This window comes from Malus sylvestris, chromosome 3 (assembly GCF_916048215.2).
Source record: "Malus sylvestris chromosome 3, drMalSylv7.2, whole genome shotgun sequence".
Classification (NCBI taxonomy): domain Eukaryota; kingdom Viridiplantae; phylum Streptophyta; class Magnoliopsida; order Rosales; family Rosaceae; genus Malus; species Malus sylvestris.
In genome coordinates, this window is record NC_062262.1 from 35,226,176 (window position 1) to 35,239,270 (window position 13,095).

The 13,095-nt window shown below is 38.7% G+C and overlaps 2 protein-coding genes across 16 annotated transcripts in view; both read right to left on the reverse strand.

The window, feature by feature from the left end:
* Positions 1–7,711, reverse strand: part of LOC126615791 (putative disease resistance protein RGA3) — a 29,919-nt gene extending 22,208 nt beyond the window's left edge. For 3 of the 15 annotated variants that reach the window (XM_050283692.1, XM_050283691.1, XM_050283690.1), the window contains exons 1-3: positions 4,403–7,711; positions 4,198–4,274; positions 3,852–3,924 (exon numbers count right to left, since the gene is read on the reverse strand). In XM_050283692.1, coding sequence (XP_050139649.1) covers positions 4,407–7,667 — 3,261 coding nt within the window. In that variant the 5' untranslated portion in view covers positions 7,668–7,711 and the 3' untranslated portion in view covers positions 3,852–3,924; positions 4,198–4,274; positions 4,403–4,406. Of the gene's footprint in view, positions 1–470; positions 521–650; positions 789–1,993; positions 2,758–2,856; positions 2,946–3,047; positions 3,194–3,322; positions 3,461–3,556; positions 3,718–3,851; positions 3,925–4,197; positions 4,275–4,402 lie in introns of those variants that run through there. The other 12 variants (XM_050283700.1, XM_050283702.1, XM_050283701.1 and 9 more) reach the window with 9 other exon arrangements.
* The window catches only part of LOC126615797 (disease resistance protein RGA2-like), a 42,601-nt gene continuing 31,499 nt past the window's right edge, over positions 1,994–13,095 (reverse strand). Inside the window, exon 6 of the mRNA XM_050283705.1 lies at positions 1,994–2,314. The gene's annotated coding sequence lies outside the window, so the exon portion shown is untranslated. The remainder of the gene's footprint in view (positions 2,315–13,095) is intronic.

Sequence of the window (13,095 nt, forward strand, 5' to 3'; positions counted from 1 at the left end):
CCCTTGGCCTTGGGGCCTAATAATTAAAATTAATCTGATCAATTAGTTTTAATTTTTGAATTAAGTTTTTAATTAAAATTAATTAAAAACGTTTTGATTAATAGACACAACTCTTTGGATAGAGTTGTAGAGTTTCAGATGCATCCAAAATGTATTTGAAGAGGTATGAAAACGCCTATATAACTGGAGTCCTCAATTCCATTCTAGATCATCTTTTCTTCCTTCTTTCTTCCGTACAAAATTTCCAGAGAGTAAACACACAAATGCGGGTTGTAGAATTAGGTAGTTGAGTCGAGCAGACGTTGTTGAACCACAAGAACAAGAGTGGGACGGAAATACTATTCAAATAATATAGCTATTACGCTAGCCTCTACCTTTTGTAATCACATTAGTACCATTGATATTCTTGTATTTATTTCTGTATTTCATTCTGCACAGCAAGTATTTTGATCAATAATTATTCTACAATTTCGAGTCCTTCACATTCCAAACCCAGTAAGTAGCCAACTTTCGTCTGAATCTGGAAATCAAGAAGCAGTGAATTTAATTAATCTTTGGTATCTCAAAGTTACTCAGTTTAATCACAAATTTAACAGTTAAACATATAAATGGGCAATTTTTTGTGAAATATTAATTAGTATAGTACTCACTGTTTGCTCGGAGCAAGAGTGCATTTGATCCGCTGCAGATTTGAAGATGTCCTCTCATGCTTCCATGCAACACTGAGACATTTGATCCGCTGTTGAAGCTCAACACGAACATTGTGTATAAAATACGCGACCATCCAACTACACAGTTCAAAACTCAATTTAGAGCTCCTTCTAGTGAGATATTAATGGAAGAATTTAACCTTTTGATTTAAATTTTGGCCGTTGAATTTTTTTTTACTGTTGGATTTGACAAGATTAAATATGCACCATGACCAATTTCAAAAGATTGCGCAAAAAAAAGGAGTTTAATCTGGACAGTAGATCAACGGTCCAGAAATCAAAAAGCCCGGATTTAAACCCATGGTTACAGTTAGACAACAAGTGGGGTCCCTGCCACGCGTGCCCCAACTGTTAGCCACTAAGTTTTATATTCAGCAACTTAAGAAAAAATAGAACCCACTCAAAAATTTGGTCAGCCAAATCTGAACCCAAATTTGGGTTTTGATTTGTGTCCAAACCCAGATATTTTGTGTTTGGAATCCAAATTTTTTGGGTTTGGGACTTAGCTTTGGGTCACATGTTTCCGGAGTTAAACCCAAATATTTAAGTTTGACTCCAAAGATTGGAGTGGTCGAACTCATCAAGTTCCAAAAGAAAAACCCAAGGTAGCCCTTAATCTCTCGCCATTTATTGAACATTCGAGTCCAAACAATTGATCATATGAGCAAAAGTGCCTTCTACATCAGTCTATCTCACAAAAGTGATCAACGCACATACCTTCCAAGTTGTAGTAAGAACTTAGGTCAACCAACGGCACTAAAAATTGAAAATTTGGAAAAAGCAACACTACGTGTGAACATTGTCATCTCACCAAACCAAATTATGAAATGAATTCCCCTACGCATCTCTGTCTGGAGTCCGCAAATCGAGAGATTTGGTCCATTCAAAAGAGAAAATGAGACGTGAGCGATTTAAGTTTTTAGGTTTTTATGAAATGAGTTATTGAAATATAAGGATTTTAGATTAAAAGTTGAGTGTTCCAAATCTTCTAATATATGAACATCGGACACAAAGATCACGAGTGGATCTCAATCCCCAAATTATAGTTGTTGGTTAGTTTCCTTTCCTTTTCTTTTTCGCTACTTTTGTGTCCCCAAGCCATGTGGGATTTGGTTATAGTTAATTTGTAGTACTGGTATCACCACATTTTTATTCTACTAAAACTGGAAACAAAAGCAGCCCAAAGAAGGCCGAACTACAACGCTGGTCCTGACGTCTTTTTTGATGCTCGGAGTGAACACTTAAAATTTGTCTTTTTTACCAACAGATATTAAAGAGAAATATTTAAAGAGGGCTGGAACCCAGTCAAAGCTGGGGGGCTAGGCCCTCACGCCCATATTATATTACTGAGTTAAAAACATACAACGGGGGGACATAGTACCTAAACCCGTCGATCAAAAGCAAAATCATATACAACCACTCTGAGCAGTCAACATGACCATCACATATTGAACCAAAAAAGTTGACGCCCCATTCACCACACATAATTACAGAAGATAACAAAATTACTACTACTTAAATCTCATAACATTGAGTAAAAAGAATCATCTGAAAAGATGAACAGATGCATCAATTCTATTAGAGAAGCCAATCATGCGGTATACCTTGAAGAATATAAGGAATACCTGATCAACATATATGTTGACCATTCTAAGTGCAAATTTAGAAGTGATATGCTCCAAGTATGATATTGGACAGAAAAGACCAGGCAGATTCAACCAGTTCTGCAATGTCCGGCTGGGTGAGAGCAGCTAAAGGCATGATTGTTCCCTAATAACATGAATAAATTGAGTAAACACCAAAAGTAGCAGCAAGGGAAGGAGATGTGAAGTAGATGAAGAGGTGCAAAACCTGTGAATGTCCAACAGCAAAGACTTTGGAGCTTGTTGTCGATATATTCAGCGCATCATTTCTGTCTCATCTGATAAAGATGTGTGTCCATGACTCCTTCGTGTTCCACGCACATTCCCTACACATGCCTCGAAACCTTCATCTGCAAGGACAAATCTCAGCGATTCTTCTCAAGAATTTAAGAACCATGCATTGCCTGGTTAAGATCAAGAAAAGCCAGTAGTCAAGTTCAATTGAGTTTGAAGCGCATTAGAGCCTAATTTAAAATGTATCCCATGGATGTTCATCACTTTACCCAATAGTTAGTTTCAAGAAAAGAAATTTCAACAGAACCTGAAAACTTCAGATCAGGGAGCACCATATAGTGAGCTATACATTCAAATTCTGAAATAATCCACTTAGTGGTATGTTGAAAAAAATTGGAAGGAGCTATAAAAGTAAGGCTTTTCACTAATCAGGCGTCGAGAGATTCAATATTTTACTCACAGATCAGTTATGGGGAAACACTCTCCACCAAAGCAATCTCATTACTCCTTCGCATCTCAAACCAAACAGAAATTGCACTAACAAACACGACTTCTATTAGTCCTTCACATTCCAAACCCAGTTAAGTAGCCATCTTTCGTCTGAATCTGGAAAACAAGAAGCAGTGAATTTAATTAATCTTGGTATCTCAAAGTTACTCAGTTTAATCACAAATTTAAGAATTAAACATATAAATGGGCAATTTTTAGTGAAATATTAATTAGTATAGTACTCACTGTTTGCTCGGAGCAAGAGTACATTTGATCCGCTGCAGATTTTAAGATGTCCTCTCATGCTTCCATGCAACACTGAGACATTTGATCCACTGTTGAAGCTCAACACGAGCATTGTGTATAAAATACGCGACCATCCAACTGCACAGTTCAAAACTCAATCTAGAGCTCTTTCTAGTGAGATATTAATGGAAGAATGAAGGTACAAAACCAACAAAGAAAAATATGAAGAGGGACCTTGCGTGGGCGGCTACTTCCCATATTGCCAGTTAGTTTTATGATGGAAACTCAAACCAGTCTTTCATTTATCGCATCCACAGAAATGAGGCACATGTATAAGCAAAAGCTGTATGGTTATTCGCTTCCTTCATCCCATGAGTTTCTTCTTTGAATCAGTACTACATATCCATAAAGGTAAATTAAGAAGCAAAACCGAAACCAGAAAAGTTTGAAAGCCTTATTATGTAGTTTGGAAATTGCCAAGAACTGACACGGTTGTGCAACATAATAATTGAATTGAAGAAGTCCGTACAAATTGTCATCTGGCCGGTTGCTTGGTAGCTTTAATTCCATCTAAACTCCTAAACCGTCTTTAGTTTCAGTACCTGAAAAAGACAAGTAGGGAAATTAAAGGGAAATTAAAAAAAATTGATGTAAACACTGCGGGTGGCTCGGTGGTTGGGGATGAATTCCAAATTCGTATTTTATACGGCACGTCTTTGTTCGATTTCTGGCGCTAGTGAACCACACAGTGGTGGCCATGGAGAGGCTAAAATGAAGCCTTTAAAAGAGTAGACTGTCGTGGCAAAGCCACTAGTTGGTTCCATTTTGATAAAATAAAATAAAATAAATGAAGTTAGTGGGTAAGGAATGCATACCACTTTGTTGTGGAATCAGTGTTGCTCAACGAGAAAGCAAAAGTGTGGACAAAATCTTTGGTCATATGGTATGTCATCTGAAAATAAAAATAAAATGCTGGTGATGAATGAAGAATAAATTTAAGAAACGAGATTGACATTTGAATATTTCAGAGTTTCTACTAAATTTGGCAAGTGCAAATTGAAAAAAAGTTAGAAAACACACCTTATTAAAAGGTAATGTGTGGGATATGAGCAATCTTAGGCCAGTCGTCACCTATTTCCTTCTTGCATCTTTCGCTTAACATGTTGCAACCCCAAATTTGCAATCTATTTAAGTTGGGGAGTCGACAAATCCCTTCTGGCAGTGATGCCAAATTAGGGCAACTTTCAATTGCAAGGTGCTGCAGTGACGTGAGATTGCTTATTTCCTCTGGTAGTGATACCAAATTTGGGAAAGATAGAATCGTAAGCGATTGGAGTGATGGGAGGTTGATGACCACATCTGGCGGTAATGTCAGATCAGAGTAATCTCCAATTGTAAGCTTCTGAAGTGATGTAAGGTTGCCCATCCCATGATATGGTAGTAATGCCAAATGTGGGAAATCTTTAATGCAAGGCGATTGGAGCGATTGGAGGACTGCCAAATCCTCAATTCCAAAAAGTGACAGATAAGTTAATTTGGAGAGATGAGGGGAAGAAGAAGAGGCAGAGACATCAACACCAACATCATGTGTAATATCAGATGCTCCTCTAACAAACAAGGAATCAACAACCTTCGAGCTGCACCCATTGAGATCTATTCTCTCCACATTTGGATACAGAGGCATGCAAGTTAGATTAGGACAATTACTGATCCACAATGTAGAAAGACCGGGAAAAGAAGGCAACGACAGATTTTCCGTTGATGAAGAAGAAGAAGCATTGTTATGAGTGTGCGCCCTCCACCATCCCTTCAGAACGGGGCAATTTACTACCCAAAGGCACTCCAGGGACGTCATCATCTCATCACTCATACTATTACTGCTGCTGGTGTCTGATATGTACTCCAACTTCTCAAACTCTTCAAGTTTAAGAAACTTAAGGGATGGGAAATGATCCAAGGGTGGAAGATGTTGGCATCTATGACACCCCCACAATGTGAGATGAACAAGATTTATGAGAGAAGAAAACCAACTCGCAAACCTCACACCACCATAACGCCACACGGACAACTTCTTTAGATTTGAATGGGGTTGCAATACTTCCATTGACATTATAATATCCTTCTCATCAACTGCGTTTACATCTTCTCCACGTTTCCACTTTAAAGTCAATGAATGGAGATGCTGTTTCTCCTTGAGAGGTGTACCAACATTTGAATCTGACATCACATCTTTCTCCTGCCTCAAATTTATAATTTCTAACTCTCCCCTTAATTCCCTAAGCTTTCCCAGTTCACCAAGACCAGCACTGTCCCTCAACAAAGAATTGTTTTTGCTTAAAACAAATTTATCCAATGTACGAAGACCGGTCAGCTCCCCCAATCCACGTGGCATTCGAGTCAATTTCCAACAGCCTTCCAAGATGAGATGCCTTAAGTTTATCATTTTTTTTATGTCTCTAGGCAATTCCACAAGATATTTACAAGCAGTGAGATCTAGTGTTTCCAAATTCGAAAGTCCAACTATCCAATCTGGAAGTCTCTCGATGGAATTACGAGTAAGATCAAGATATCTCAAATGTTTCACTTTTTTAAGACAATTAGGTAATTTTGTAATTCCAAAGCCATTGAGACTCAACATACGCAATGACTTAAAATTTGAAATAATTGTAGCACAAAATGAATTATATCTCCTACTCTTATACCATGGGCAAGGAAGAAGAAGGGTTCGTATCTTTTTTGCTTTTAGCAAGGAAGTTGGCACTTCCCATTTCAACGGATCAACATGAAAATTGAAAGATACATGACGAAGCTTTTCATGAAATTTCTTTTGGTTCCGATCAACAACGGTGCTTTCAACCCCCGACACTAAGATTGCAAGTTCATTCAGGAGATCGTGCATTTTACAACTTTTTATTATACCAAACTCATCTTTTTCTTCTTCTTGAAAAAACGATCTGCACAACAATTCCATATAATACTCACACGCAACATCCTCCAAACTCTTGTTTTCACCGAATGACTTAATGAACCCTTGCGCCACCCAAAGTCTAATCAACATCGGTACAGAGATCTCATAATCAGGTGGAAACAAGCTACAGTAAGCAAAACAATGCTTCAAATGTGATGGGAGCACATCATAACTTAGTTTAAGTGTTGGTAAAATTTCATTTTCTTCCTGATATATTCTTGGAAGTTTATTTTCTTTGAAATTCAACCATTCTGTTTCGTGATATTTGGTGTGCAACATCCCACCTATTGTCCTTATAGCGAGTGGAACTCCCTGACATTTTCTTGCAACCTCCTTCCCTATTGCCTTAATTGTTGAATTCTCTGACTCTTTTCCATCTTTAAAAGCCATTTCCTTAAATAAAGACCGACTGTCCTCTTGATTCAAACCCCTTAAGCTGTATGGTTTAGCTGTGTCTGATATTGTTGCAACTGTTTCACTACGAGTGGTTATTAGTATTCTACTACCTTTTTCACCCCCCATTAACAAGTACTTCAAGCTAAGCCATTTCTCCCGATTCTCATTCCACACATCATCCAACACAATTAGGTATTTCTTCCCATCTACTTTTCTTCTAAGATCATTTTGCCGCTCATCCATATCAATCTTGTCAACTTTTAGTATTTTCTTAACGAGTATATCCAACTCAAATACATTAGAGATACATGACCATATTTTCAACTCAAAATGATTTTGAATCACCTCATCGTTGAATATGAGTTGGGCAAGAGCAGTTTTTCCCAATCCTCCAAATCCAACTATGGAAATGGTGGACACATTCTCAGTTGAGATGGGATCCAATAAAAGTTGAATAATTGCCTTTTTATCTTCATCTCTCCCTATAATATTTTCCTTACGGACAAATGAGTGAGTGATCCTCTCTCTAATTATAAATCGTGTATCTTCATGATTTACTTCTAAGGGAAAGGCTCTACGAGATGCAACCTCACGAAGCCTCTTGTTAATATCTTTTATCTTATAACTCATCTTTAGCCCAAAAGCAAGTTGATTTGAGCTAGAGAAGAAGAGGTGTACCTTCTTTGCCATCTTAGTATTGCCACACATCATTTGTCTCTGCTGAGCTTCAGTATTAAACTCATCCAGCAGGTCATCGGCTTCATAAACAACATCTTCTACGCTTTCGAGCCACACTTTGACTTCATTGTTGGTTTGCTTTTGCTCAGCGTCAAGAAGAACACCTTGGAATCCGGCAACTATCTCCTGGAGCTTGTGGAGCTCATCTTGGACACCCCAAATCAATCCGATCTCTTGGAAAGCAAGGGAGCCTAGCCTTCCGATGATCCGTGCTGCAACGTTGAAGAGAACTCCTTCTGCCATTTCTTGTATTCAGGACAAGCAAAAACACAAGTGAATTAAAGTAGTGAAAGATGCCTCCCCCTGCTCGTCTTTATACGCCCTTCTCTCATCCAACAACTCACACATCATTCCATGTACCTAAAATATAAACAAAGACTTGTGATTTTGAATGCCAGCTGGGTCCTTTACGTGGTGTTGTATTTTTTAAACCCATTTGCTATTTGCTTGGTATCTTCAGTACTAATTTATTCATCGAGCCTCAACATCGTCTAATTTGGAGGAAGGTTCTTTATCCTTCTAATCTCTCTACCCTTTCATGTCCTCCTATTTGAGTGGTCACGGTTAAGATCAACATCTTAAATTGATTTTTTTATAAAGATAATAAGATAAAAAGCAATGTGTGAGAAGGGGAGATAAAAAGGGATGAAAATAGAAGAGTAGAAAATCCTCCTCCATCTAATTTATATGCCCGTCTCTCATCCAACCACTCACACATCATTCCATGTATAAAATACAAAAACTGGCCAATATATTACTGCCGGCCTTAATAATTGAAAATTGATTTTTAGTGCCGGGTCCTTCACGTTCTGTTGTATATTTCAAGCCCATTTGCAATTTGCTGGGTATCTTCAGTTAATTTATTGGGATAATTTTGATGCAGTCCCTAATTTTTAACATTCTTTGATTAAGACCTTAATAGTATTCAAAGTTTGATCAAGGTCCCTTGACTTTGTACACCTCATTATATTACTATTAATATTTATATTTTTATAGTTTTGACATTAATTGTTTGATATTTTATGAGATTTATAATCCTATAAATTTAAAATCTCTCATTATAATACTATTAGAAACGGTTACAATAAAAAAATTCAAACATTTTGATTGAATAAATGGATAAAGACTATGTAAAAATAAGAAATAATAAATGGAAAAAGAATGTATCCATAGTGTTAAAAAAATAGGTACATTTTACAAAAAAATTGGTACATTTCACATATAACAAAGTGGTACATTAATAAAGAAGAATGGGTACATTATAAATAAATTAGGGTACATATAAAAGATTAAAAATTATGAGAACAAATGAATTTTTAAAAAATATAGGCACTAAATGAAATTAATACATGGGTACAAAATAAAACTAAAAAGAAAATACTACAAATTTAAAAAAAAAATGTTGCAAATTAAAAGTGGGTACAAACTAATATATATATATATATATATATATATATATATATGATACAAAGTTTGGGCATAAAACATAAATATACCATATGTAATTTTTCTATCATTGATTAAATATACAATGTCACATGACAGTATACACATGGGTACAAACACAAATAAAACTTTAAAAAATATGGGCACAAAAATAAACTAATATATGGGTACAAATTAAAAATGAAAAGAAAATTGTTACAAATTAAAAAATATTTGCAAATTAAAAATAGGTACAAACTAAAAATAAAAATATATGATAAAATTTTTTGCCATAAATATAAATATACTAATTGTAACATTTTTAACACTAAAGGAATATATTTAAAAATAAAAATATTTTATTATTCAAATAATTAATGATGTTATTAATACCCAATGACCTTGATAAAAAATTGAAAATGAATATGATTTTAATCAATGGAGTAACAAAAAGAAGGATGCGAACCTAATTTTCTCTAATTTATTCCTCGATCCTCACCCTGGTCTAATTTGTGTGTGCTCATAAGGGCACACACAAAGTATGTGTGAAAAAAAATTTATTTTTGTTTTTGAAATAGGAGAGAGGAAGAGAGTGATAGAGAATGTGGAAGTGGAAAGTTTTTAATTTTTAAAATGGAGGCCAAAACGAGTTAGGGGTGAGGATCGGAGATCAAGAAATACCAAAGAGCGACCGTTTTCGTTACCTAGGATCTATCTTGCAAAAGAACGGAGAATTAGATGGAGATCTCAACCATAGAATACAAGCTGGATGGATGAAGTGGAAGAGTGCATCCGGCGTGTTGTGTGACCGCCGTATGCCACTGAAGCTCAAGGGAAAATTTTATAGGACGGCAATAAGGCCGGCGATGCTGTATGGCACAGAATGTTGGGCGGTGAAACATCAACACGTACACAAAATGGGTGTAGCGGAGATGAGGATGCTTCGTTGGATGTGTGGGCACACGAGAAAGGATAAGATTAGGAATGAGGATATCCGGGGTAAAGTAGGAGTAGCTGAAATTGAAGGAAAGATGAGAGAAAATCGGTTACGGTGGTTTGGACATGTGCAAAGAAGGCCTACTGACGTTCCGATTAGAAGATGCGACTATGGGACAGAGGTTCAGGGCCGAAGGGGTAGAGGAAGACCTAGGAAAACTTTGGAAGAGACTCTAAGAAAAGACTTAGAGTACTTGGATCTAACGAAGGACATGACACAGGATCGAGCACAATGGCGTTCTAAGATTCATATAGCCGATCCCACTCAGTGACTTGGATTTTCCAAGTCTCCAACCGAGAAGTTTTCCTCATTCGGGAAATTAAGAGAACACTACCCCAACCTACATGCTCCACTCAGAAAGCTTCAACATACAAGCTTTAACAAAAGAAAATTCAAAGAACTTAGCGAAGAAGGCTTTGGTGTATTTAACACAATACGTTGAAATGAAGGAAAGCTTATTTATTGATATCCCCGATAAGCTACAAATATGTACATATACATGAGTCAAAATAAGCACACAAGAGGGAGCCTTCACAAAGGTTGCTTAGGAGAAGTCTCAGCAGTCGGTAGAGCCCCAGAAAGAGAAGGCACCGGAGGGGGATCATTTGGAGCCTCAGTACTGGACAGAACCCTAGAAGGAGGAGGCATCAGAGGTTGATCATTTGGAGCTTCATTACGCGGTACAGCCCCAGAAGACGAAGGCAATAAATGCCTTTGGAACAAACCCACAAATCTCTGATGATCAAGTAAAACCTGACCATCAGTTTCCTTCATCTGGTCAAGCTTCCTCTTCATGTTTGTAGCATAGTCATGTGCGAGCCGGTGCAACTGTTTATTCTCATGCTTGAGCCCTCTAATCTCCTGTTTGAGACTCATCACTTCAGCCGCCAATGATTCAACTTGGCGGGTTCGAGCAAATAGGCGTTGGGCCATATTAGACACAGAACCTGCACACTGAACACTGAGAGCCAGTGAATCCTTAACAGCTAACTCATCAGACCGTTTGGAAAGTAGTCTGTTATCTTTGGGAGTGAGAAGGTTCCTGGCCACCACCGCAGCGGTCATATCATTCTTCATCACGGAATCCCCAACGGTAAGAGGACCAGTAGGGGAGACGAAGGATGGGCGCCATATGTTGTCTGGAGAAGGCGGGGCTGCCTCTTCAACAAGGTTCAAGTCAAAACGACGGTCGGAGGGGCCAGACATTTTCAAAGGTGTTGAAGAGAGAAGAGGTCGGACAAATCAAGATCTTAGAAGTGCAAGAATGAAGCTTCTACTGGTGGAGATTCAAGTGTGCTTTGGAACTTAATGCCAGCCCCTATAAAAATCTGCACTCGACGAAGCTTCAGAAATCGAAGAGGCGCCTGCTCAGAAATCGAAGAGGCGCCTGCTCAGAAATCGAAGAGGCGTTTGCTTTCTCAAAAGCTGGGCTGCTTAGAGATCACGAGGGTTGATCTCAGAAATCGAAGAGGCGTTTGCTTTCTCAAAAGTTGGGCTGCTCAAAGACCACGAAGGCTGATCTCAAAAATCGAAGAGGCGCTCGCTTTCTCAAAAGCTGGGCTCCCCAGAGACCACGAGGGCCGATATCAGAAATCGAAGAGGCACCTACTTTTCCAGCCTTTTCCAGCCTTGTCAGCACCTGTCACACGCACACTCAGTTTTGCGGAAATTATGGGCATTCTGTCAAAGACTTCTGGGGAAGTAGAAAACACATGAATCTTACTGTTCAATCACCCACTTCCCACACGCAACAATAGCTCATGGGTACCACAGATAACTTTGCCAAAGTTCTCTGCCAAAGTTGAGCACGTGAAGCTTGCAGCTCCCACTACATCGCTCTGACCAAGAAGGGTAAAAGAATAGCAAAGAAACAGCACTAACAAAGTTTAGACCCATAAATTTTGAAGGTCTAGCTACCATATTATTACCCACAAGGGTAAAGGAACAGTACCACTGCTGGATAATTGGAAAGTCCCTGTGTGTCAACCTCTGTGCTTCGTGGCAATGTAGACTAGCAAACATGCCCAACCTTTACTCACATTCGAGAAAACACTCCCAATAAGATTGCTTGCTCCAAAATCGAAGAGGCACCGTCCTCCGAATCTCGAGAGCCAGACTCCCAACATGACTACTTTCTTAAAAATCGAAGAGAGGGTAAAGGAACAGTACCATTGCTGGATAATTGGAAAGTCCCTGTGTGTCAACCTCTATGCTTCGTGGCAAGGTAGACTAGCAAACATGCCCAACCTTTACTCACATTCGAGAAAACACTCCCAACAAGATTGCTTGCTCCAAAATCGAAGAGGCACCGCCCTCCGAATCTCGAGAGCCAGACTCCCAACATGATTACTTTCTCAAAAATCGAAGAGACACTGCTCCCCGAATCTTGAGAGCCAGACCCCCAGCATGATTGCTTTCTCAAAAATCGATGAGGCATCGTTCTCCGAATCAATCGAAGAGGCGCTCGCTTTCTCAAAAGCTGGGCTGCTCAGAGACCACGAGGGCCGATCTCAGAAATCGAAGAGGCACCTACTTTTCTAGCCTTGTCAACACCTGTCACACGCACACTCAGCTTTGCAGAAATTATGGGCATTCTGTCGAAGACTTCTGGTGAAGTAGAAAGCACATGAATCTTACTGTTCAATCACCCACTTCCCACACGCAACAATAGCTCATGGGTACCACAAATAACTTTGCCAAAGTTCTCTGCCAAAGTTGAGCACGTGAAGCTTGCAGCTCCCACTACATCGCTCTGACCAAGAAAGGTAAAAGAATAGCAAAGAAACAGCACTAACAAAAGTTTAGACACATAAATTTTGAAGGTCTAGCTACCATATTATTACCCACAACTGTAAAGGAACAGTACCACTGCTGGATAATTGGAAAGTCCCTGTGTGTCAACCTCTGTGCTTCGTGGCAAGGTAGACTAGCAAACATGCCCAACCTTTACTCACATTCGAGAAAACACTCCCAATAAGATTGCTTGCTCCAAAATCGAAGAGGCACCGTCCTCCGAATCTCGAGAGCCAGACTCCCAACATGACTACTTTCTCAAAATCGAAGAGAGGGTAAAGGAACAGTACCATTGCTGGATAATTGGAAAGTCCCTGTGTGTCAACCTTTGTGCTTCGTGGCAAGGTAGACTAGCAAACATGCCCAACCTTTACTCATTTCGAGACAACACTCCCAACAAGATTGCTTGCTCCAAAATCGAAGAGGCACCACCCTCCGAATCTCGAGAGCCAGACT